This window comes from Macaca nemestrina, chromosome 16 (assembly GCF_043159975.1).
Source record: "Macaca nemestrina isolate mMacNem1 chromosome 16, mMacNem.hap1, whole genome shotgun sequence".
Taxonomy (NCBI): domain Eukaryota; kingdom Metazoa; phylum Chordata; class Mammalia; order Primates; family Cercopithecidae; genus Macaca; species Macaca nemestrina.
Window position 1 is genome coordinate 14,226,488 of NC_092140.1, and position 23,295 is coordinate 14,249,782.

The following is a 23,295-nucleotide window of genomic DNA, read 5'->3' on the forward strand; positions in this document are numbered from 1 at the left end:
GTACCGTATTTACTATGACACAGCCATGTCCAGCAGAGTTTTAAGCAATGATGGAAATGTTCTTCATATATGGTGGCCGCCAGCCACATGTGGCTATTGGACACTTGGAATGCAGTCAATGTAGCTGAAGAACTGAATTTTAAGTTGTATTTAATTAAATGTAAATAGTCCCAGGAGGCTAACGGCCTCTGTGTTAGACCAGAAACAGAAAGAACAGCACAGGAAAGAACAGCATGCTGCTCAGCACCATTTACAGTCATGTGTCACTTAATGACAGGGATGTGTTCGGAGAAACGTGTCATTAGGGGATTTTGTCATGGGACCATCACAGAGCATACCTGCACAAATCTAGATGGTGTAGCCTACTACACACCTCGGGTATATACATGGTGTGGTCCATCACATATTTAAACAACATGTGATTGTACTAAATATTACGGGCAACTGTAACACAATGGTATTTGTATAGCTAAACACATCTAAACATAGAATAGGTACAATCAAAATGCAGTCTAAAAAGACAAAACGTTACACCTGCATAGGGCACTTACCGTGAATAGAACTTGCAAGGCTGGGAGCTGCTCTGGGTGAGTGGGCGGTGAATGAATGTGAAGGCCTAGGACACTACTGTACACAACTGTAGACTTATACACTGTACACTTAGGCTATGCTAAATTTTTAAAAAATAAGGTAATTACGCTATGATGTCACAATGGCTATGATGTCACTAGGCAATAGGTCTTATGAGACCACTGGTATGTCGTTGACCGAAACGTTATGTGGTTCATGACTGTATATAACATCTCTTCATCTATTTAACGCTTTTCCTCTAGTCACTACAATCTTTTCTTTTCCTGGAAAAACGACGCTAATTTTATTAGTCTATCTAAGAGGCTGGCAAACTTTTCCTGTAAAGGGCCAGAGAGTAACTTAGGCTTTATAGGACATTGGGTCTCTGCCACTGCTGTAGTGCAAAAGCAGTCGTAGACACTACATCCACAAGTGAGCATGGCTGTAGCCCAATAAAACTTTCACTTACAGCACTGATATTTTATTCTCATGTAATTTTCACTCATCACTAAATATTACCCTTCTTTTGATTTTTTTCTCCAACCACTTAAAAATGTAAAAACAATTATTAGCCTGAAGGCCCTACAAAAACAAGCAGTAAGCTGGATTAGAATTCTAGTACATCCTTCAGCACTGTTTTCCAGGTATTTTTCAATATTATTTGAATTCAAATCTCAGAGGGTCCAACACAAGGCATAGAGTTTGAAAGCCTGAGGCCATGTGAAAAATTTTAGGACATTGTCTCAGGGCATATAAATTTAGGGTAAATGTTTCTCCCATCTCTACCCAATTGATGAAGTAATACAAATTTTTGCTTAGCTTATGATGTCCTCTCTGAAGTTTCATGAGACAACTTTTGGCTCTAAGAATCTAAGATTGAGGGAAAACATTATTCTCCTTTTCTGCATTCTCTCCTATCTCCTTTGAGTCTTAATCGTCTGAATCACCTATCTCCTTGATCATGCCAGCTGCTCTTCTCAGGACCTTGCCCTATTCTCATATCTTTCTTAAAAGGCATGTCATGGAGAATCATAGCAGAGTTTAAGATTTATATGTTAAAGTTTCATGTAAGTATAGAGTAACATTGTTACTTTCATTAGCCTTTCTACCCACAAGCTAAAATTCTTCAAGGACAGTTCTTTATTTCCTTCTTATGTTCTAAACTGATAGCTTGGAGCTCATCATCTCAAAAACATGGTAACTGTTTCTCTTCAGATACACTTTCTCAATTTGTCCACGACCAAATTAATTTACTTTTTGCTGTCTCATAATAACTTGAAGAGAGCTTCTGAAAATATATTTCCATTAGCTTTACATTATGCTACATATGGAGATTTGTACCACTGGCAAATTAAAACATTTCATGTGCATTCTCTTTTCTAAATTTAAAACCCAAATTAGCCTCAAGCACCAGTCCTGGAAATCTTCACTGTCAGCACTCCCCATGGATTTCTCTCTCACTCCACCTCACTCAGCCCTTAAGCCAACCCACGCCACATTTCCTTTAAATTTCATTTTAACCTTTAAAAAACAATCTTGCCAAAACTTTAGAAATCAAATTCATTGGTTCCTTCTAAAACTACAGCAAATCTTCCAGTAACTCTAGAAACCAGGAAAACTTCTTTTCCAGAAACCATGTTAATCTTCTGTTTATGTAACTTGGTGTCTTTTAAACCAATTACTATCACTCTTAATTCCATTTTAGTACATAGCCCAAGGGGGGTTTTCAAACCCTTTCCTCCCTTATTTTCTTATCTGCATTTATTAGTTTTTAATCCATCTACGTTTGGCATTTCATCTAATATCTAATACCCATTAAATTTACCTTATCTGTCAACCCTTCCTGATCTCATGAAGCAGCTTCCAATTCTTCTTAGACAGAATGTATCATCAGAATGCTGGGTTCACTTCAAATCCTAGGTCTACTCTTACTAAGCGCTTTTGAATATAGGAACTGAATGATGTAATAATAAAACAGAAAATAGTACACACAGAAGGTCATCCATAATTGGCATGTAATAACTATAACAAATAATAAACATAGCAGCTGTAATCTATTATCTTAAAGAAACTGGCCATTCCTGAGTCTGAATAAAGGTTTATTAGTATAAGGGTTTCTGTGAAAGGCTCTTCCTTCCTCTCATCTCCCATTCATCCAAGTAGTGCAAGTAGGCTATTCCCGTGTTTTTCAAGAACACTAAGACAGACGGCCTTCTGAACCTTGTTAATGCCTATTCATTATTCTTGTCATCTTCACTAGTCTAGGGAAAAGGAAGATAATAATTGCCATGCACAATTCTGATAGTAGCCTTAAGAATTAGGGATTCCTTGCTTCTTTAACATGAGGAAACAAGTTAAAAAGCTGGACTGCAGAAACAAAGTAGGTAAACTCAACTGCTGCTACCATAACTTTTTATTTCTGTTGCCTTTATTCCTCTACATTTCTTCCTTCTTATCTCTTCTGACACTTTTCCACACTACTTTTGTAAGAAAGTCTATCATAGATATCAACACTAAATTATGGACCTATTTTTGATGTTCAGCAAAGTAATCAAACACAGCTTGAATATTCAGTTCATCTTGGCGTTCATAGCACTTTCATTCTTCCTTTTCTAAATTGTGAGAATCTGAAATTTTAAGAATTATCATCTCACACACGCTGAGGAATGTGAAGTCAATTAAAATTAAAGTCAACCGTAACACAGAACATAGAAGAGAGCCATTTACAATAAATTTGTAAATATGCTACATTTGCAATAACTCTAAATATCAACTCTTGCAGCAAGAGAAAGAAATTTCAAAAGTATCATAAGAATGAGAACCTCCTAATATAGCAGTGGAGCAAATGTTAAAAATTGGAAGAAAGGAAATGAGACTGCCGGGAGTTTATATGGTTTAAGAAAGGGCTTCAAGCTGAACCACGTGAAAGTACGCCACAGATGTCATGACATTCACCCATATAAAACATAAATACACAGATAAGACAAGTATGAAAAAACGTAAACAACTTGATTCTAGGTGGTCTAGGTGAGTAAAAGGCGATCATTACATTACTCTTTCAACTTTTTTGAATTTCGAAAATTGTCACAATTAAAAGCTGGAAAAAGGGCTTTAAAGTTGAGAGTAGACCTTAGTCTCACTGTAAAGCAACAGAAGCCAAATGAAAACAGTAAGAAATAAAGATAAAAAAGTAAAATTTAGGGTGGAAAAATGTTCCAGGAACAGGAACAATTATCTCAGAAGAAGCCAATTTATTAAATAGGGAAAAAATAGTAGAATTTGCAATATACTTGAAAACCAAAGAACACTCACAACAACAGATCCTGAAGACCATGAAAAACTCAATCAGCCAATACATATATTTAATGCCCACAAAGTCCTATACTAGACATTTTGGATGATAAAATAATACAAATTCATGAACACTTGCCTTCAAAGAATTTATAATCCAGATGGAAACACAAGGCATGTGATAAGTTTGAATATCTGTCCTTGTCTACATCTTATGTCAAATTGTATTCTCCAATGTTGGAGGTGGAGTTTGCTGGGAGGTGACTAGATCATGAGGGTGGATTCCTAATGAATGGTTTAGCACCATCCCTCTTGGTGTTATCCTCCTGATAACGAGTTATTGTGAGATCTGGTTGTTTGTAAAGTGTGGCACCATCCCCCATCTCTCGCTCACTGTAACCATATGACACGCCCACTCCTGCCTCTTCATCTGCCTTGAGTAAAAGCTCCCTGAGGCCTCCCCAGAAGCAGAGAGATGTAGGTGCATGCTTGTATAGCCTGCAGAATCCCGAGCCAATTAAACCTCTTTTCTTTATAAATTACCCAGTCTCAGTATTTCTTCATAGCAATGCAAGAATGGCCTAATAAAGAAACTGGTGCCGAGGATGGGGTGTTGTTATAAAGATACCTGAAAATGTGGAACTGGTTTTGGAACTGGGAAACAGGCAGAGTTTGGAGGGCTCAAAAGAAGATAGAAAGATGAGTCAAAGTCTGGAACTTCTTAGAGACTGTTTAAATGGTTGTGACCAAAACGTTGACAGTGATATGGACAGTAGAGTCAGGCTGCTGAGGTCTGAGATGAAAATGAGGAACTTACTGGGAACTTGAGCAAAGGTCACACGTGTTACATCTTAGCAAAGAGCTTGACTGCATTCTATTCATGCCCGAGGGATCTGGGGAACTCTGCACTAAAGAGTGACAACCTAGTATATCTGGCAGAAGAAATTTTTATGCAGTGTTCAACAGGTAACCCGGCTGCTTCTAACAGCCTACCTTAGCTGAAGGGTCAAATAAATGATTTAAAGCTGGAATTTATATTTAAACAGGAAGCAGAGCATAAACATTCAGAAAATTTGCAGCCTAACCATGTGGCAAAGAAAAAAAAAGTTTTTTTCTGGAGAGAAATTCAAGTAGGCTGTGGAGCAACCATGTGCTAGAGATACCTGCATAACTAAAAGGGGGCCAAGTGCTAATATCCAAGACTACAGGGAAAAGGCTTCAAAGGCATTTCAGAGACCTCTGCAGCAGCCCCTCCCAAAACAGGCCCAGAGGCCCAGGAACACTGAATGGGTTCATAGTCAGACCCAGGGCCCCCCTGCCCTGTGCAGCCTTGGGATCCCAGCATCCAGGTCACTCCAGCTCCAGCCATGGCTCAAAGAGTCCGAGGTACAGCTCGGGCTGCCATTTACAGAATACAAGCCGTAAGTCCTGGGGGCTTCCATGTGCTGTTAAGCCTGCGGGCACACAGAGTTCAAGAGTGAAGAATGCTTGGCAGCCTCTGCCTAGATTTCAGAGGATGAGAAAACCTGGGTGCCCAGGCAGAAGCCTGCTGCAGGGATGGAGCCCCCACAAAGCACCTTTAGTAGGGCAGTGTGGAGGGGAAATGTGGTGTTGGAGCCCCATTCAGAGTCCCCGCCAGGGTACTGCCTAGTGGAGCTGTGAGAAGGGGGACACTGTCCTCCAGACTCCAGAATAGATTCACTGGCAGCTTACACTCTGTGCCTGGAAAAGCTACAGGCACTCAAAAACCTGTGAGGGCAGCTGTGGGGGTTGAACCCTGCAAAACTACAATGGTGGAGCTGCCCAAGGCCTGGGAATATTTACCCAATGCCTATACCTGCTTTGTGTCTTGGAAGTAAGTAACTTGTTTTTGCTTTTTTATTTTATAGGCTCGTAGGTAGAAGGGACTTTCCTTGTCTCAAATCAGACTTGGGCTTGGGACTTTTGAATTAATGCTGGAGTGAGTTACGATTTTGGGGGACTATTAGGAAGGCATGATTGTATTTTGCAATATAAGAAGGGCATGAGATTTGAGTATTTTTTCCCACTCAAATCTTATGTCAAACTGTAATCCCTAATGCTGGAGGTAGGGCCTGGTGGGAAGTGACTAGATCATGGGGGTAGACTTCTAATGAATGGATTAGCACCATTCCCTTGGTGCTGTCCTTGTGATGGTGAGTGAGTTCTTGTGAGATCTACTTGTAAAGTGTGGCATCTCGTCCAACAAAACACTCTCTTCCACTCCTGCTTTGACCATGTGACATGCCTGCTCCTGCTTCACCTGCCATGAGTAAAAACTTCCTGAGGCTCCCCTTAGAAGCCGAGGGATGTCCATGCCATGCTTGTACAGCCTGCAGAACTGTGGGCCAATTAAACCTCTTTTCTTTATAAATTACCCAGTCTCAGGTATTTCTTTATAGCAACACAAGAACAGCCTAATACAGCATATATTTTTTTAAAAAGTGACAGAGCTTATTTATATGTTCTTGGAGTAGCTACTGAATCTCTGTGTGGTGTGTGTGTGTGTGTGTGTGTGTGTGTGTGGTTTGTTTGCCTTTTTAAACAGTGTCTCTCTCTGTCACCCAAGCTGGAGCGCAGTGGCACAATCATGGCTCACTGCAGCTGCCTAGACCTCCTGGGTTCATGTAATCCTCCTGTGGGTGGCAAGCCACCCAAGTGCCCAGGCAAAAAAAGACTAAGGGCATGAGCTGTTCCAGTATAATAAAACACATAAAATAACAAGAGTTCTACTAGATATAGATCATACATATGATTATATATGAATATCATTAATCATTAGTTTGTAGCAATTACTCTTTATTCCAATATTACAATAATTCTCGCTCTACAATCATAACCTAGGAAAAGCCAGGCCATACAGAGACAGGAGCTGAAGTGACATAGTTTAAAGTGACCACAAGACAAGAGTGAGAGCCTTCTGTTATGCCCAGGCAGGGCCACCAGAGGGCTCCTTGGTCTAGCGGTAACACCAGTGTCTGGGAAGACGCGGTTACCAAGCAGACTGTGGTCTAGCGGTAGCGTCAGTGCCAAGGAAAAACACCCACTACTTAGCACACCGGAAAAGGGAGTCCCTTTTTCCCCGGGGGAGTTTAGAGAAGACTCTACTCCTCCACCTCTTGTGGAGGGCCTGACATCAGACAGGCCCGCCCACAGTTATCCAGAGGCCTATCTCCCTGTGACGCTGTGCTTCAGTGGTCACACTCCTAGTCTGCTTTCATGTTCCATACTGTACACCTGGCTCTGCCTTCTAGATAGCAGTAGCAAAATTAGTGAAAGTACTAAAAACCTCTGATATGAAGAAATAATGGCATAGGCTGTGTCCTCTCTCTCTCTGTCTCTCCGCCTCAGCTGCCAAACAGGGAAGGGTCCCCTGTCCAGTGGACACGTGACTCGCGTGACCTTGTCAATCATTGGAGATGACTCACACTCCTTACCCTGCCCCTTTTGCCTTGTTTCTGATAAAACAGCGCAGCCATGAATTCGGGGCCACTACTGGTCTCTGTGTCTTAGTGGTAGTGGTCCCCCGGGTCCAGCTGTCTTTTATCTTTTTGTCTTTTGTCTTAATTTCTACAACCTCTCGTCTCCGCACACGGGGAGAAAAACCCACCAACCCTGTGGGGCTGGTCCCTACATCCTCCCACCTCAGCCTCCCAAGTTGCTGGGACTACAGATTCATGCCACCACGCCTGGCTAATTTTTGTATTTTTAGTTGAGATGGGTTTCATCATGCCCAGGTTGGTCTTGAACTCCTAGGCTCAAGCAATCTGCCCACCATGGCTTCCCAAAGCATTGGGATTACAGGTGAGAAGCACTGCACCTGGCTGACTTTGTTTCCTTATCGTGAAAATAGCATGAGCTATATGAGGGCAATATCTGATTTATTTAAGGTCATTTTCCACTCTAAGCATCTTTATTCACCATCCAAAACAGTTAAGTCCATCTCCTCCCAGAAATTTGCCTTAAATAGAGACAGACAACTCTAGATTATCACTGATGGGACTAGAAAGAGCTTCAAGGGTTACTTGCTTTACATTCACACTTTCAAACTGTCCCCACCTAGGTTATTTCAAGTATGCAAAGTTTTGACAACATGAAACATTTTAAGGAAGTTGCAGAGTCCTAAGTCACTTAGAGAAAGTAAGACTGATTACAATCCTGCACTAAGAAATTTTTTAATGAAGTGGTTTTATTTAGAATTCTAGAGTCTTCCTTTTTAAATTTCTCTCCCAAATATACAATTTTATTTCTAGTCCTAATCTGCCGATTCCATACCTGATCACAGCTGTGGTCACAACTAGAGTCTATTTATTTCTTTTAACAAGGTACATGGGCCACGCCACAGGACTATACTTTTTCCCATTTCCTGGTTCCTTTGTTTCTGCTTTTATTCTACCTTATTCTGCTATCATCACATCTGTCCCACCCCACACCTACAACTGGATTTTCAAGGGAGAAAGAAATCTCAGTGAAGAAATGTGACTGTACAAGGATCATGGCAAATGACAAGCACAAAAGGATTTGAGATATGGAGGCCATAAAAAAGGAAATCTATGGAAGCTTCAACTCCTTAACATTAGAGAAGTCCACAGTGGTGCATTCCTGAAGAAGGGAAGTCTTAATTCAGACACAATAAAAGTCTCAAGGGCAATGCTGGGACTCACAAATGCTTGTTTATGAGCTCTGAGTTATCCAACCAGCAATGCCCAGAAATTGATCTCCTAGATAATTACCTGGGTTCCTTCCCCAAAGCCCTGAAAAATAAAATTTCAATTTTAGACTGTATCAACAAAAGAAGTAAATACAAAACCTGACTACTTAAAAATTACATAGACACGTCAAGGCTGCAATGAACTATGACTGCACCATTGCAGTCTAGCCTGGGCAACAGAGCAAGACCCTGTTTCTAAAAAATAAAATAAAATGAAAATCACATGTAATAGATATAGAGTGTTTTCTGGAACTGTCAAAGTCCAGGGTGATAAGGGGTCAGGGATCCCCAGGGGAGAGGCAAAGAAGAAGAGTGCTCAGAGTAGAAGGCTGTGGCCAAGAGCCTAGGCTTTGGACTCAGTCTTGGGTTTACTTGCATCCTGGCTTTACTACTTACTAGTTTTGTATACTAGAGACAGCTACTAAATCTTACTGAGCTTCTGTTTCCTCATCTAAATATCATAGGGATGTTATGAAGTTTAGCTAAGGCATATACAAAACACACAAAACATAGTAAACAGGTTTGAAAAGTGAGAAGAGGAGCAAAAAAAGAAAAAATTCACAAATTTCCTCCAAAACCTTTCATAGATAGTTAATTTTAATGAAAACAGAATGAAACTGTTGGACACATGTAAACCAGCTACAATTAACTACAAAACTTACTGAGAGACCATGGTGACAGAAAACTACAGGCGAGAATAGGGAAGTAAGGGTTTGGGCAACTGGGCTCTAAGGTTGACAGTGCACAGACCAATCTCTGTAGTGCTGATGTGTGTCTGTGTGTTTGTGTTGGGGGTGTGAGGTGTGGAACGTATGTCTGTGATTTGTTTCAGATGTTCCAGTTTACACCTTTGGAAGTTCAAGTTTACACCCACCTTGGTGAGGGGCCACATGCAGAAAGACACAATTTTATTCATAGACTTCTGTTGCTTTCTTCATTCTAATTCTCAGATTGACTATAACAAACAATCACAGTCTTAAAATAATTTTACTTCAAAATTTAATTTCTGAAAGGCAAACTTTCTCAGTGTCACATACCTTTTCAGAGGAAGAAGAAATAATTGTTGGAATGTGTATTTACCATAGTCAAAGTAAGTCCTCCCAGTGCCAGATTTCAGATTTGAAACAGCAACACCCAAACACTAATGAGTTCCCAGAAGCTAAGAATCAATGCTCTTATTCCAGAGAAAACTATGAGAACGTGAAACTAAATATCGATAAATATTTATCACTATACCAATAAATACACATACTAATTACTATTTTTTTCTTTAAATACTTCAAAATCTTCAAACTACTTCTATGGTAAAATTAAAACAGGTACATATATATTTATTCTGTGCCTGTTCAGATCAACATTCGGACTATTTTCTTAAATTTGACTCATTCCAATATTTATACACGACTACTCCCAAAATACAATTGCAACTTATAAAATGCTTCTAAAAATAACTACCAAGAAAGGAAAGTATGACTGAGTAATTTTCTTTTTTATTAAAAAGTTGTTAAACTAATTCATTTAAACATTGTTTTTAACCACTAGGGGGTATGATTGGTCATTTTTCCTTACAGCAAAGGAAAAAAAATCTTAATCTTTCATCTGAGAACATAATCTATCCATCAAACAGTAAAAAAGTGGCAGAATTAAAGTTTTGGAGAATACTATTTTTAGTTCTTAGGTCTGAATTCTGGTTGACAATCCAATAATTACTTGAAAGTTAAAAGCAGCAAAGGTGAACTGCTCACTATCTTCACCTCTTAGCCATCAGAATGCCACTCGGCACACTAAGATTTGATCTAAAGCTAAAAAGCACAAAGCTAACTGAAATAGCCAAAACTTTTACAAACTAAATTAGAACTGCGTATCTTACCCTGGAAGATCTATTCACTTATAATCAGGCCTTTATTCTACTTATTTCAGTCACACAGTGTCCCTTGATGTGAAGAAAGTAAAGAGAATTCTACAGGAAAGGAATAGCATAGCTCAATCTTTTATTACTATGGTTTCAAAACCTAACAAAATAAGGCAAATAAATGAAAAATATTAAAAGACACAGAAACTTCAATAGCAATGAAAGTAAAGCATTTAAAAAGTGTACAGGCTGGGTGTGGTGGCTCATGCCTGTAATCCCAGCACTTTGGGAGACTGAGGTGGACGAATTACCTGAGAGCTCAGGAGTTCGAGACTAGCCTGGCCAATGTAGTGAAACTCCATCTCTACTAAAAATAAAAAAACTAGCCAGGGGGTGGCAGGCGCCTGTAATCCCAGTTACTCAGGGGGCTGAGGCAGGAGAATTGCTCGAACTCAGGAGGTGGAGGTTGCAGTGAGCCAAGATCGCGCCATTGCACTCTGGCCTGGGTGATAAGAGCGAAACTTCACCTCAAAAAAAAAAAAAAAGTCTTAGGGACCATCAAATCGCTATGAAATTGATAAATAAAAATTAAAATAATGCGGCAAGACAAGGTATTATTTAGTTAAAGGCACTGTAAATCAAACCTATCGTTGTTGAAAGAAATCTGGCAATACTACATGGAACTAAAACACTTCTTATCTTTGCCCAGAATTTTATATTTGGGGATACGCAAATAATTACTGCTAAATACACTGTAGCAGAGCTATTTATAATAGAGAAAAACTGGGCCCAATCTAAATGCCCTACAAGTAAGAATGGTTAGGCAAACCATAGATAGTACAGGAACAAAATGAAATAGTATAGGCTATAAAAAGCAGTAAGAATGTGCACCACCTCAATATCCAAAAGCATGTGCATGTAAAATAAGTTAAAAAAAGGAGGCCATGAAAACATACAGTATCTATGAAGGCTAAGATAATTAATCAGAAGTTACAGCAACATAAATAGAATTTTATGTTCACTGGACTCCTGTTTCTCTGCTAGTAAATTCAACGTAAGATAATTTTTAAAGAGAGAAAATTACTAAATCCTCAGGGTTCTTCTGATTCTCTCTCAATTTACATCCTGAGGTAAATGCATGAGACAAACTTTACAGCACATAAAAACACTCTACTACCTAAATTATATATAAGTTGAAGATATATTTGTTTCATCTCTACACTATGACAACAATGACAAATATTGCATTTTTCCTCTAAGAAATGCAAAATACCTTTCAAGGGGAATATGTCATAATCAAATATGATTATCCCTATTTTACAGATGGAAAAACCGTTGGTAACAGCATCAACGACCTGCCAAATTTATCCAATTTCAGATTCACTAACTTAACAGCATCTTCTGGAAAGAATCATTTCCACTTCACGACTCTCATTTCTAATTTTTAAAAGAAGTTCCTTCCACTTTTCTGAATAATATATACAAGACTGTCCTTAACAAATACGAAATGGATGAGAATAAATTATTAATATCCTGATTGAAGTAATACAAATTTCAACTGTTTACTGTTATTTATAGCATCTTCTTTGAAAGGCAAATAAAAGAAACATTAAAGTTTATTTCAAATTCTCTACACCAGTTAGTCATATCGTAGGAAAAATGCTGAAAGTACACCCTCCTGCTCTTCTAAGAGTTGTTTCCATTGACCAAACGTGAGTGTAGCTGGCGATAAAGATAAAAATCCAAACATTCCGGAAAAATGATCTACTCTGCCTGTTTTATCCCTATACCCATGAAAATTAAAAATCCAAAATGACCCCCAAGATTAACCAAAAGACAACTATAACACACAACCTAGCCACTTACCAAAGGACCTGTTGAGAAAACAATCATCTAACTGGCAGACCACCTGTAAGTTTCACTTATTCATTTTCTAAGTCCATCTGAAATGTCACTTCTTCTTCTTTTTTTTTTTTTTTTTGAGACAAAGTCTCGCTCTATCGCCCAGGCTGGAGTGCAATGGCACAATCTCGGCTTACTGCAACCTCTGCCTCCTGAGTTCAAGCGATTCTCCCTGCCTCAGCCTCCCAAGTAGCTGGGATTACAGATGCCCGCCACCACGTCCAGCTAATTTTTGTATTCTTAGTAGAGATGCGCTTTCACCATATTGGCCAGACTGGTCTCAAACTCCTGACCTCAGGTAATCCGCCCACCTCGGCCTCCCAAGGAATTACAGGCCTGAGCCACCACGCCTGGCCGTGTCACTTCTTCTATAGAACTTTCCCTAAAGACTCTAGTCCACAGATAAGTTTCCTCATTTGTGTTTTAGAACACTTTGGACATCATCCCGTATATCAGATTTCAATAATCTGTTAATCTGTTCATAAACTTATATCCCTTACTTTGAGGTTCCTAGAGGGCAGGAAATATATTTTTCATCTTTGAGGCACTAGGAATAGAATATACAACTGCTGTTAAAATTAAAGACCAAATACTAGGCTTTGAAGGTTGGTTACTAAAATATTTAATGGAAAAACCAGTGTACTTGCAAGTCTAGATCTCCCTTCCACTTGGAAGCACAACAGTCTTTCAGTCAGACTCCTCAAAAAGGAGTAAAAGTTTCTTGCACTGCAGAGTATAAACTTAAGTACTGAAACGTCAACTGCTGACTTGGGTAAACCTTAAATATCCTTAGATATTTTTTCAGATACAAGGTTTTGCACAGATGTATAAACATGTCATTCAGGACAGCTGACAACCTAAGAAGAAACTACCACATGTTATGAAAAATTTAATAGCTTATCTAATGCCCTAAAATAACCTCAAAATTCACAGCTATAGTAAAGCTAGCAGTAATAAAATAAACACTAGCTTAAAAAAAATCAAACTTAATAAATAAGCCTATTTATAGATTGTAAAAGTTTGTTGAACGATTATTTGAATTGTTAAAATCATTAAAGGCTTCAAAGAGATCCTCATCCCCCAAATGTTAAGTTTTAAATAAACTTAACAAAATAGTTGTGTATGAATACTGTAAAGCCCTACACCATATAACCTAAAAACAGGTTACTTTACTTACGCCTCTTTTACTAGCAATTAAACTGAAAACCTTGGGTGTGAATGTTTTAAGAGATCAAAGTTTTCAAGACTTGCCCTAGGAAAATCCAGATTCTCCCATCATTTGCCCCTTTTAAATGTTTAAAACCATCTAAGAGAAACTAGTGAGATCTCGTATCATTTTTGGGTATTAATATCTTTTACACTTAAAAGTCAGAAATCAAGTGGCTCAACCATTACAGCAACTCTTTATTAATGCAGTTTGTGCGGTTCTGGGTGTTATACTCCACAAAAAAGGAACCAACTTCTAATTGTGATGCGAGGTATCAAAGTCCTAGAAAGAACAAGCTCTCCTAACCAACCAGGAGGTTCCAGGAAAATGCAATTCAACAGGAAGCAATGAAGTTAAAAGCTAATGGAAATTGTAACTAGGCTGAGTGTTGCTCACATGCAAGGAGTCGGTCACCCGCTTTCTTAGCGTACATGATACAGGGCTGTGAGCGAACACTCACGCGTGGACCTGCATGCATCCAACTCCAAAGCTCTAAGGCGTGAAGCCCAACTCCAAGGGCGCTCCACTCGGTCCCTGTTCCAGGAAAACTGAATACAGCTGCTCGTGCTACTTGGCCCGCAAGACGGGAGGAGAGTCTGAGGCCCACTGAGTCCTCCAGAATCTACCCTTGCAAGGGCTGTGCCAGAGCCCCCCCACCCACAGCCCGGCCGACCCCAAAAGCTTCAGGGGAAACTCGACCCCAACCACTGCTACACCCCCTTCCCTCACTCCCACCCGAGGATCAGCTCCCCCGGATAGGGGCGACTTCCCCTTCCGACAGTGTATCAGGGGGCGCGTCAGGCCTCACCCACCTTGCACTCGTCGCTCTTTTTTTCTTCGTCGCAGAAGTTGACGGGCGCCAGGCCGGGCAGGTAGAAAGCGCCGCTCCGGCGCGGGCCAGGAGCCGCCCCCAGCAGGAGCAGCGACAGCAGCAACAGCCGCGGCCACCGAGGTGGAGACAACACCGGCAGCCTCGCGCTCATGATAGCTGTTTCGGGGAAAGGACAATCAAGTCTAGGGGGTGAAGAGGGAAGGAGGGGTGGGGAGGCTCGGAGACCACTACAAGGCCGCGGGAGATAAAGGAGGCCGGCCCCGGGACGGCTAGTTCCGGTTGCGCTAGGAGACACCCTGGGTCCCGCAACAGAAACCGAACCGGACCGCGACAGAGCATGCGCATCGCCGTCTGCACATGCTCAGTGAGAACGGTTGCAGGCACCAGGAGTTGTTTCCGGGAGGGAGCGGGGGCGAAATCCACTTTCCGGGTTTTCCGCGCGCCAGCTGGGGTGGTTACCGGGAGAGCTGTTCCGGCGCTCACGTTCCAATTACGAATTACAAATTCCGATCCAGAGCTCCTACGCTTGGGGGCCGTGGAGCGCTCGCCAGCCGCTCCCCGTTTGCTGCTGGGTCTTACGAATTTCTCATATCCATCATACGGTTTCTTTATCACACTGTCCGCGGCACGCCAGTCCCTATGACAGAAAGCACCTGCTGATGGAGACGGAGTTGGTGGCGAAGGGGAAAAGTTCGGGAGACACCTGGTTGGGAGCAGGCTAAGGAAACAAATGGGGAGGAATTAGCCACAAATCCTCAAATAGACAGCTACTCAAAGGCATCTTCACGGACAGTTTCCAAGCATTGGATGGAGTGATGCATTCCTGCGTTGGGCAGTGATTGTGTGCACACATCTCTTTAAGGGAGAGTGGAAATGGGGTGGGGAGGAAAATGGGAGTAGAATAGAGGGTAGCGTTGACATTTATTTTCTTCAAAGGAAGACCCGAGCACACCTGAGAGCTCAGTGAAGCAAGTAGTTCTGGCGAATCGGATTAATATGGTATGATCACCCTTTAGCAAGATGCTGTCACTTTTCCCACTGATGATGCTATATGGTGTCCGCGTGTGTATGTGTACACGTGTGTGTGTGTGTGTGTTTCATCTTCTGAGTATTTTTCAAGGAGAAACTTTTTAGTGATCTGAAAAAGTCAATTCAGTTGGCCACTAGAGTTCAATCGAAAACTTCGGAAGAGTGCATCATCTTAAAGTACAGAAGAGAGAATCACAACCTCCAGCTCAGAATTCAAGAATAGGCAAGTTTGTGAAACAGTAAGCTCAGAAAAGTTTAGGGCCGGTGAACTCCTATTTAAAGTTATTGCAGGTGTTTGTACTTTTTTCCCAGGGAAGGTTTATAACTTTCATCAGATTTTCAAAGGGACGTAGGACCCTGCAAATTGATCCATATAGTGGGGTAGCCAAGTTAATCAAGAGAGAACTGGGAATTAGAGAAGAACGTTCATCTTAAGGTTGTTGTGAAGATTAAATGAAAAATGGAGGCAAAGCGCTGAGCACACCGCTTGGCCCAAAGAATGGCACCTTTTTTTTTTTTTAATAACAAAAACTAATCCGGTAGGGCCTGGACAGAAAACTGTGCCTAGGTGGCTTCCCTTTCACGTCCTCTCACTCAAATAAATCAACATATTCGCTGAATTTAGGGCTAGGGAAAAATTGTAAAATATTCTGTATTTGGAAGTCCTGGAGATTTCCAATACAATAAAAGGAAGCAGACATTTTCTCCAGATAGGAAAGAGGAGGAAACAAACTAACATTTTTGCTCATTATATTCTTTTTCTAGCACCCCTAAAACTTGACCTTCATTATATCTCACTGCCCTCATCCCAAACACATCCTCTCCCAGTTTTCCAGGAAACGGCATCGCTGCCCATCTCTTCTCAGGCCCCAACCCTGGAGGAGAACCTAAATTTCTCATTTCCTCACTCCCTACCTCCTGTCCTTCAGTCCCGTTGGCTGGGGTGTTAAACTGTGGACTAAATTCTTTCAGTACTTACCATGCCCACAGCTACCACCCTGGTCCAAGTCAAATTCTTAGTTGCCCTGGACTTCTTACTGCAGAAGCCTCTCAGCTTCCACTCTTGGCAAAAACCTTGAAATCTCTTAATACCACTCGTCTGCTTAAACCTCGGCATCCCACATGTACCACTATCAGGAAGGATCACGTTTGTTTGTTTGCTGTCTCAGTCCCCCATTTATATGTAAGTTCCACGGGTAAGTGTCTGCCCCTACATCCCACAACTCTACATCCACACAGCCTAGAGACCCCAGGCGCGGGGAAAGTACTCCAGGACCATCACCGGCCAGGCCACACGACTGCTGGATCTAAATTTGGAACCGGACTTTCAAAGCTGAAATAAACCTGAGGTTTTCCAGAGGCATTTAACCTCCTTTTACAGCCAAGGATGCGCCTAAGAAAGGGGAGTGACTTCCTGCAGTAACGCAGCCACTCTGGAGACTGAGACCACAAGGACTTGGGAGTCTAAAAGTCTGCAACCTTTTCCACTCCAAAGCTCGATGTTTCCTCAATCCCCCGGGCTCAGCATCAGCAAAAACCCGGAGAAGCGGAGCCTTTCTCAATGAAAACGACCACCAGACTCCTGCTACCGACTCCACCGGTGCGCGTATCACGCACGCGCAGGGCAGGCCGGCCGCACCTCGCCAACTCTTATTCGGACACGTCATCTAGGTCGGCCGGGATCCGGTAGGAGGGGCCAGGGACGGGGCTCGGACGCGGGGCGGAGGGGCCCCCTCATTTCCGAATCCAGCCTCTCCTGGCCAACGCCTCACTTTGGGTTCCTTGGTTACCTGGCTGCGATGTCTACCCGGTGCCGGGGCGTTGCGGAGAGAGATTGCCCCGCCCTCCACGCAGGTCACAAAATGGAGGACCTGCGTTGTGGGCGTTGGTGTCCTGGGTGTTGCCATGCCGAAAGGCGAAAGTTAGAGTGGCAATTCCAGTTGCAAACTGGAAAGAAATGGAGTGTTTCCTTCATTCTCTCCATGATCGTGACGGTCCTTTTCTCAAAGTACTAATACTTTTAATGGGACTGTAAAACTTGAGGGTTATGACTTTCTCCTTTCCTCTGCTTCAGATTGCATTTGCCAACTCTGATTTACCGCCAATACTATGGTGCTGTTATATTCATAGAGACAGAAAGTAGAGCAGTGGTTGTAGAGTCTAGGGAAGGAGGGATGGGGATTTACTGTTTAATGGCATAGAGCTTCAGTATGGGTTGGTGAAAAAGTTAGGATGAATGGTGATGACTGCACAACAATGCAAATATGCTAATGTCACAGAAATGTACACTTAAAAATGGTTAGACGGTAAGTTTTCTATTATGTATATTTTACCACAATTTTTTTTTTTTTTTTTTTTTTTTTTTTTGGTTGAAACAGAGCCTCCCTGTTGCCTAGGATGGAGTACAATGGCTGGATCTCAACTCACTGCAACCTCTGCCTCCCAGGTTCAAGCGATTCTCGTGCCTCTACCTCCCAAGTAGCTGGGATTACAGGCGCCAGCCACCATGCCCAGTTATTTTTTTGTATTTTTAGTAGAAATGGGGTTTCACCATGTTGGCCAGGCTAGGCTATTCTCAAACTCCTGACCTCAGGTGATCCACCTGCCTCGGTCTCCCACAGTGCGGGGATTACAGATGTGAGCCACCACGCCCGGGCCCACAGTTTTGTTGGTTGTTTGTTTAATTTTTTTAATGGCATTTGTTTTGTTTTGTTTTGTTTTGTTTCTTGTTTTTGAGACGGAATCTCGCTCTGTCACCAGGCTGGAGTGCAGTGGTGCCATCTTGGCTCACTGCAACCTCCGACTCCCTGGTCCAAGCATTTCTCCTGCCTCAACCTCTCGAGTAGCTGGGATTACAGGCACGCACCACGACGCCCAGCTGATTTTTGTATTTTTAGTAGAGATGGGGTTTCACCATACTGGCCAGGATGGTCTCGATCTCCTGACCTCGTGATCTGCTTTGGCTTCCCAAAGTGCTAGGGTTACAGATATGAACCACTGCACCCAGCCTAAATGGCATTTGTTACTTCTACTCCTCTCTGCCAGAATAATTTGGACAACCTTTTCTGAGTTTCCCATGACTTCTGTGTAAGATTGTCGGATATAGAAAATAAAAGTACAATATGCCCAGGTAAATTTTAATTTCAGATAATCAATGAAAAATAATTTAAGTACATTCCAACTATTCCATGGGACATAGGGTATTTTATCTGATCACCCTACTTTTCTGTCAAGTTAAAATTATTAGCAAAACAGCTTCCATTTTCAGGAAGTGCACACTGTACTCTGCTAGTGAGGTAGGAGAACAGGGTCTGGAAGCAGAGATTCTAAGGCCGTTTCTCACTGACTTCCTAGAGCCATCTGGAAAGGAAAACCCTAACTTTCCACTCCTAAGTAACAAAAGGCCCAGAGGCCACTCCCTTTGCAAACCCCCACCTTTTCTGTGCTGCAGCTGGAAAATTGAAAGTACCTCTGATTGATTGCTTTCTGCAACTAATCAGATGTTTGCATAGAGTGTAACTTTGTAACTTCACTTCAGCCTCTGATTGGTTGCCATCCCCAACCAATCAGACTGATTGCGGGCCAAGTCTTCCTTTGCATAGAAGTGCAACATTGTAACTTCTCTTTAGCCTCTGATTGCGGGCCACCACTTCATTTACATGGGGTGAGCACCAAGTAAGTGGCCAATGGGAAACCTCTAGGGGGTATTTGGACCTGACAAGATTCTGTATCTGGGGCCCTTGAGCTGCTGCTCAGCCTGCTCCCACACTGTGGAGTGTACTTTCACTTTCAATAAATCTCTGCTTTCCTTGCTTCATTCTTTCCTAGCTTTACTGTGGGTTTTGTACAATTATTTGTTCAAAACGCCAAGAACCTGGACAACTTGCTGTCTGCAACCAATGAGACGGACTGTGGGCCGAGTCTTCATTTGTATGGAAGTGCAACTTTGTAACTTTAGCCTCTGATTGCGGGCCACCACTTCATTTACATGAGGCGAACACCAAGTAGGATGGCCAATGGGAAACCTCTAGCGGGTATTTGGACCTGAGAAGATTCTGTATCTGGGGTCCTGGAGCTGCTGCTTGGGCTCACTCCCACACTGTGAAGTGTACTTTCACTTTCAATAAATCTCTGCTTTCCTTGCTTTGCTGTGCGTTTTGTCCAATTCTTTGTTCAAAACGCCAAGAATCTGGACAACTTGCAGTCAAGACCCTCTACTGGTCTCGCGAGCCAGGTAGGAGGGAAGCCTAAAGTTTGGGATTTATTTTTCTCCTTTCTTCTTCTCCTCTCTGCTACATACAGGGGAATCTTTCTCTCTTTCTTTTCCTTTCCAACTCGGGACTCGCGGTGGACAGCGCCTAAGCACGGCGACAACTGCAAGTTTCTGGCCAGGGCCTCTCTCTGGTGAAACTGAAAGGCCTCCATGTGGAAGCGTCTGACTAACACCGCCGGGTTGGGGTGAGGGACCCGAGTCCTTTTCCTTGTTTCTGTTTTTCCGAGTCCTATTCCTTTTTTCCTCTTTCTGAGTTATTTTCCTTTTTTTCTTTTCCAGTCTTTCAGTGGCTGTTTTCTAGTAGCTCCTTGGCAATTGAGGGGAGCTGGCCGGGGCCACTCTCTGGTGTTGTCTGAGGGCAAGGAGTGAACAGGGATGACTGCCCTGCCTTGAAGAGGAAAGGACTCTTTTCTGTCCCTTCCAGCTATAGTCCCTGATCCTTACGTATGATGCAGTTGGCAGCAGAAGCTCATCCTGGGCGAACTCACACACATTTCAGGCAACTTAAACCTTCTTTTCTTATGCTAAATTCTTCCCTTCCCCTACTCATCTGGCTAAAGGACAGACTGCAAAAAAGTTATACAAGTCAGAGGGTCTGGGCATGTCGGAGGTGGTCTGTGTGGGGCATGGGGGGAAATTCATGAAAGGGAACTTATTGTCTAAATTTAAAAGGTTAAAGGGTTGCTTTAAGTGGGACAGAAAAACCTTAAGGAAAGTTCATAGTAGGTCCTCAGTGGTGGAGGGACCCATCCCAAAGCAGTGCCAGCCCCCATTTAAGGTCAGAGACATCTGACAGACTAAATCAGGGCCCTAAAGTAGGGACATCCCTGGGAACTCCAGTCTGGGTTCAGATTTTTTTCAGGGGATGCCCTGGGTGAAGTTTGGGTCACCTAATGGGCCCTCTACTTTTCAAAGTCCTCTTCTCTTTTCCAGACCACTATGGGCAACTCTCAATCTATTCCACCTTATTCCACTGTGGGCAATTCTAGACCTATTCTACCGGATTCCTCATTTGGCTACATCATCCACCATTGGAATCAATTTGACCCTGACACTCTAAAGGGAAAATGTATAATTTTTTTTTTTTTTGCAATACTGTTTGGCCCCAGTATGAGCTTCCAAGCCCCCAACAATGGGCAGTCAATGTCCAAAGTCATGATAGCCTTAATTATGACACCATCCTGCAGTTAGACCTACTTTACAAGAGGCCAGGAAGATGGTCAGAAGTCCCATATGTACAGACTTTTATGATCCAATATCAAAAACTTAACAATCTGAAACTCCCAGAACCCACCCCCCAAAGGAAAGTGCTAAGGCAGAACTAGATATTATATATCACCCCCTTTTACAAGGGCTAGCTGTCTCTCAGGGTGAACAGCAACCACCCCTTTATAGCCCCTTGCCAAGTGCTCCTGAGGCTAAAACCCAGGAGCAAACACCCTACTAAATCCCCGTCACATTCAGAGAGGAACGCCATATTCAATTCTCTCTCCAGCCCTGCTACCTCTTAGGGAAGTAGCAGGAACCAAGGGACCAGTCCTAGTGCAGGCCCCCTTCTCTATAACTGATATATACAATGTAAGGAAAAGCTAGGAAGCTATTCTGAGAATCCTAGGAAATTTACAGATGGGTTTCAACCTTTGATCTTAGCCTTTGATCTCTCATGGAGAGATGTTCAATTCATTTTAGCAACCTGTTGCACACCCTCAGAAAAGGAAGGAATCTTTGAGACCACCCACCCGGAAGCAATGAATTATTTGCCAAAACCCTCAGGGCAATCACCCTGGCCCAGACACAGTTCCCACTATTGATCCTAATTGGGACTATAACACTCCTAAGGGAATGAACAACCAGGATAAATTTCTTGGAGGAATGAGAAAGGGAATAACTAAGGCAGTAAACTATGATAAAGTAAGGGAGGTTACACAAGGCAAGGAGGAAAATCCAGCCATGTTTTATGGCAGGCTGGAGGGAGCCTTTTAAAAATATACTAATCTGGACCCTCCTCTCCCGAAGGCAAAATATTAATAGCACAGCATTTCATTGGCCAATCTGCCCCAGACATTAGAGATAAGCTCCAAAAGCTACAGATGGGGCCACAAACTAATCAAAATCAGCTTATTTATATCACATTTATGGTTTATAACAATCGTGACCTGAAGGAAGGAAAAAGGAAACAGAGTAAACAAAATGGCAAGCCAAAATTATGGCATCCATCATTGGCGATGCCCTGAATGTTTGCCTCGGAGGGTAACTTTGTAATTTCGCTTCAGTTTCTGATTGCAGGTCAAGTCTTCGTTTGCATAGAAGTACAACTTTGTAACTTCATCTTAGCCTCTGATTAGTTGCTTTCTGCAGCCAATCAGATGTTTGCATAGGCATGTGATCTTTGTAACTTCACTTCAGCTTCTGATTGGTTGCTTTCCACAACCAATCAGACTGATTGTAGACCACTACTTCCTTTACATGAGGTGAACACCAAGTGGCCAATGGAAAACCCCTAGTGGGTATTTGGACCTGAGAAGATTGTGTATCTGGGGCCCTTCAGCTGCTGCTCTGTCCACTCTCACACTGTGGCGTGTAATTTCACTTTCAATAAATCTCAGCTTTTGTGGCTTCATTCATTCCTTGCTTTGCTGTGTGTTTTGTCCAATTCTTTGTTCAAAATGCCAAGAACCTGGACAACTTGCAGTCAAGACCCTCTACCGGTAACACTAGTTGTATCCCTGTGAATGAATGGGCTTTTGAAGATTTTCTAGAAGAAAAAGATCACCTCATTGTCCTTCATTTTTTGACATAAAACTGTGATAGCCCAATAGATAAAACGTGAGTTATCAACCACCCCGGAAAGGATTAGAATATGCCACCCCAAAAATAAGACACTTTGGCATAAAGATTATTTTGAGCTGAAGGCAATTGAGAAACAGTAGACACAGGAAGAGCTCTCCCTTTCCCCTTTTCACCTAAAAGCAGAGAATAAATTTCCCTTTGGAAAGATGACATACATTTTCCTTTATAAAGGTGTTCCCTTCTTCTCTACCAGGAAGACCTGAGATGGTACCAAACTGAATCTGCCAAACAAACCTTACTACACAATTCTTATCTACCATACATTTCATAGTCACCTTCCCATAATTTACTGCCCTTAGGAACCCAAGTCCCTTTCTTTTGACTAGTCACCTCTCCACAATTTATTGCCCTTTGTTAAAATGATACATAATCTCCTACATTTAACTACATCTTTAGGTTTTCACTTCTTATCTGTGAGGCTGCCATGCATGTAAAAATATTAATAAAATTTGTGTGCTTTTTCTCCTGTTAATTGCATGTCTTTTATCAACTTAATTTATAGGCCCAAAGTACATAATTAAGAGAGTAAAAGTTTTTCCTCTCCTCCACCTCCTTCCCTGTTAGTGTAAATATTACAGCTTGGAAATAAAACTTATCCTTACTTTTAATAGGCTTAATAAGCCTAACTTAAATAGGCTTATAAATGCAACTAGTGGCCAGGTACAGTGGCTCACACCTGTAACCACAGCACTTTGGGAGGCTGAGGTGGGTGGATCACCTGAGGTCAGGAGTTCAAGACCAGCCTGGCAAACATGGATAA

At 42.1% G+C, this 23,295-nt stretch overlaps 1 protein-coding gene and 1 long non-coding RNA gene across 3 annotated transcripts in view; one reads left to right on the plus strand and one right to left on the minus strand.

The window, feature by feature from the left end:
* Positions 1-14,714, minus strand: part of LOC105477839 (transmembrane 9 superfamily member 2) — a 73,326-nt gene extending 58,612 nt beyond the window's left edge. Inside the window, exon 1 of the mRNA XM_011734654.3 lies at positions 14,364-14,714. Coding sequence (XP_011732956.1) covers positions 14,364-14,534 — 171 coding nt within the window. The 5' untranslated portion in view covers positions 14,535-14,714. The remainder of the gene's footprint in view (positions 1-14,363) is intronic.
* Positions 14,715-14,843: 129 nt separating this feature from the next.
* LOC139359059 (uncharacterized) lies at positions 14,844-19,550 on the plus strand. Of its 2 annotated transcripts, XR_011614632.1 has the most exons (5): positions 14,844-15,382; positions 16,652-17,083; positions 17,791-17,858; positions 18,458-18,542; positions 19,241-19,550. It is a non-coding gene; the product is annotated as an uncharacterized lncRNA (long non-coding RNA). The 2 variants fall into 2 exon arrangements; XR_011614633.1 differs by lacking the exons at positions 14,844-15,382; positions 16,652-17,083 and adding an exon at positions 17,144-17,420.
* The last annotated feature ends 3,745 nt before the right edge of the window (positions 19,551-23,295 follow it).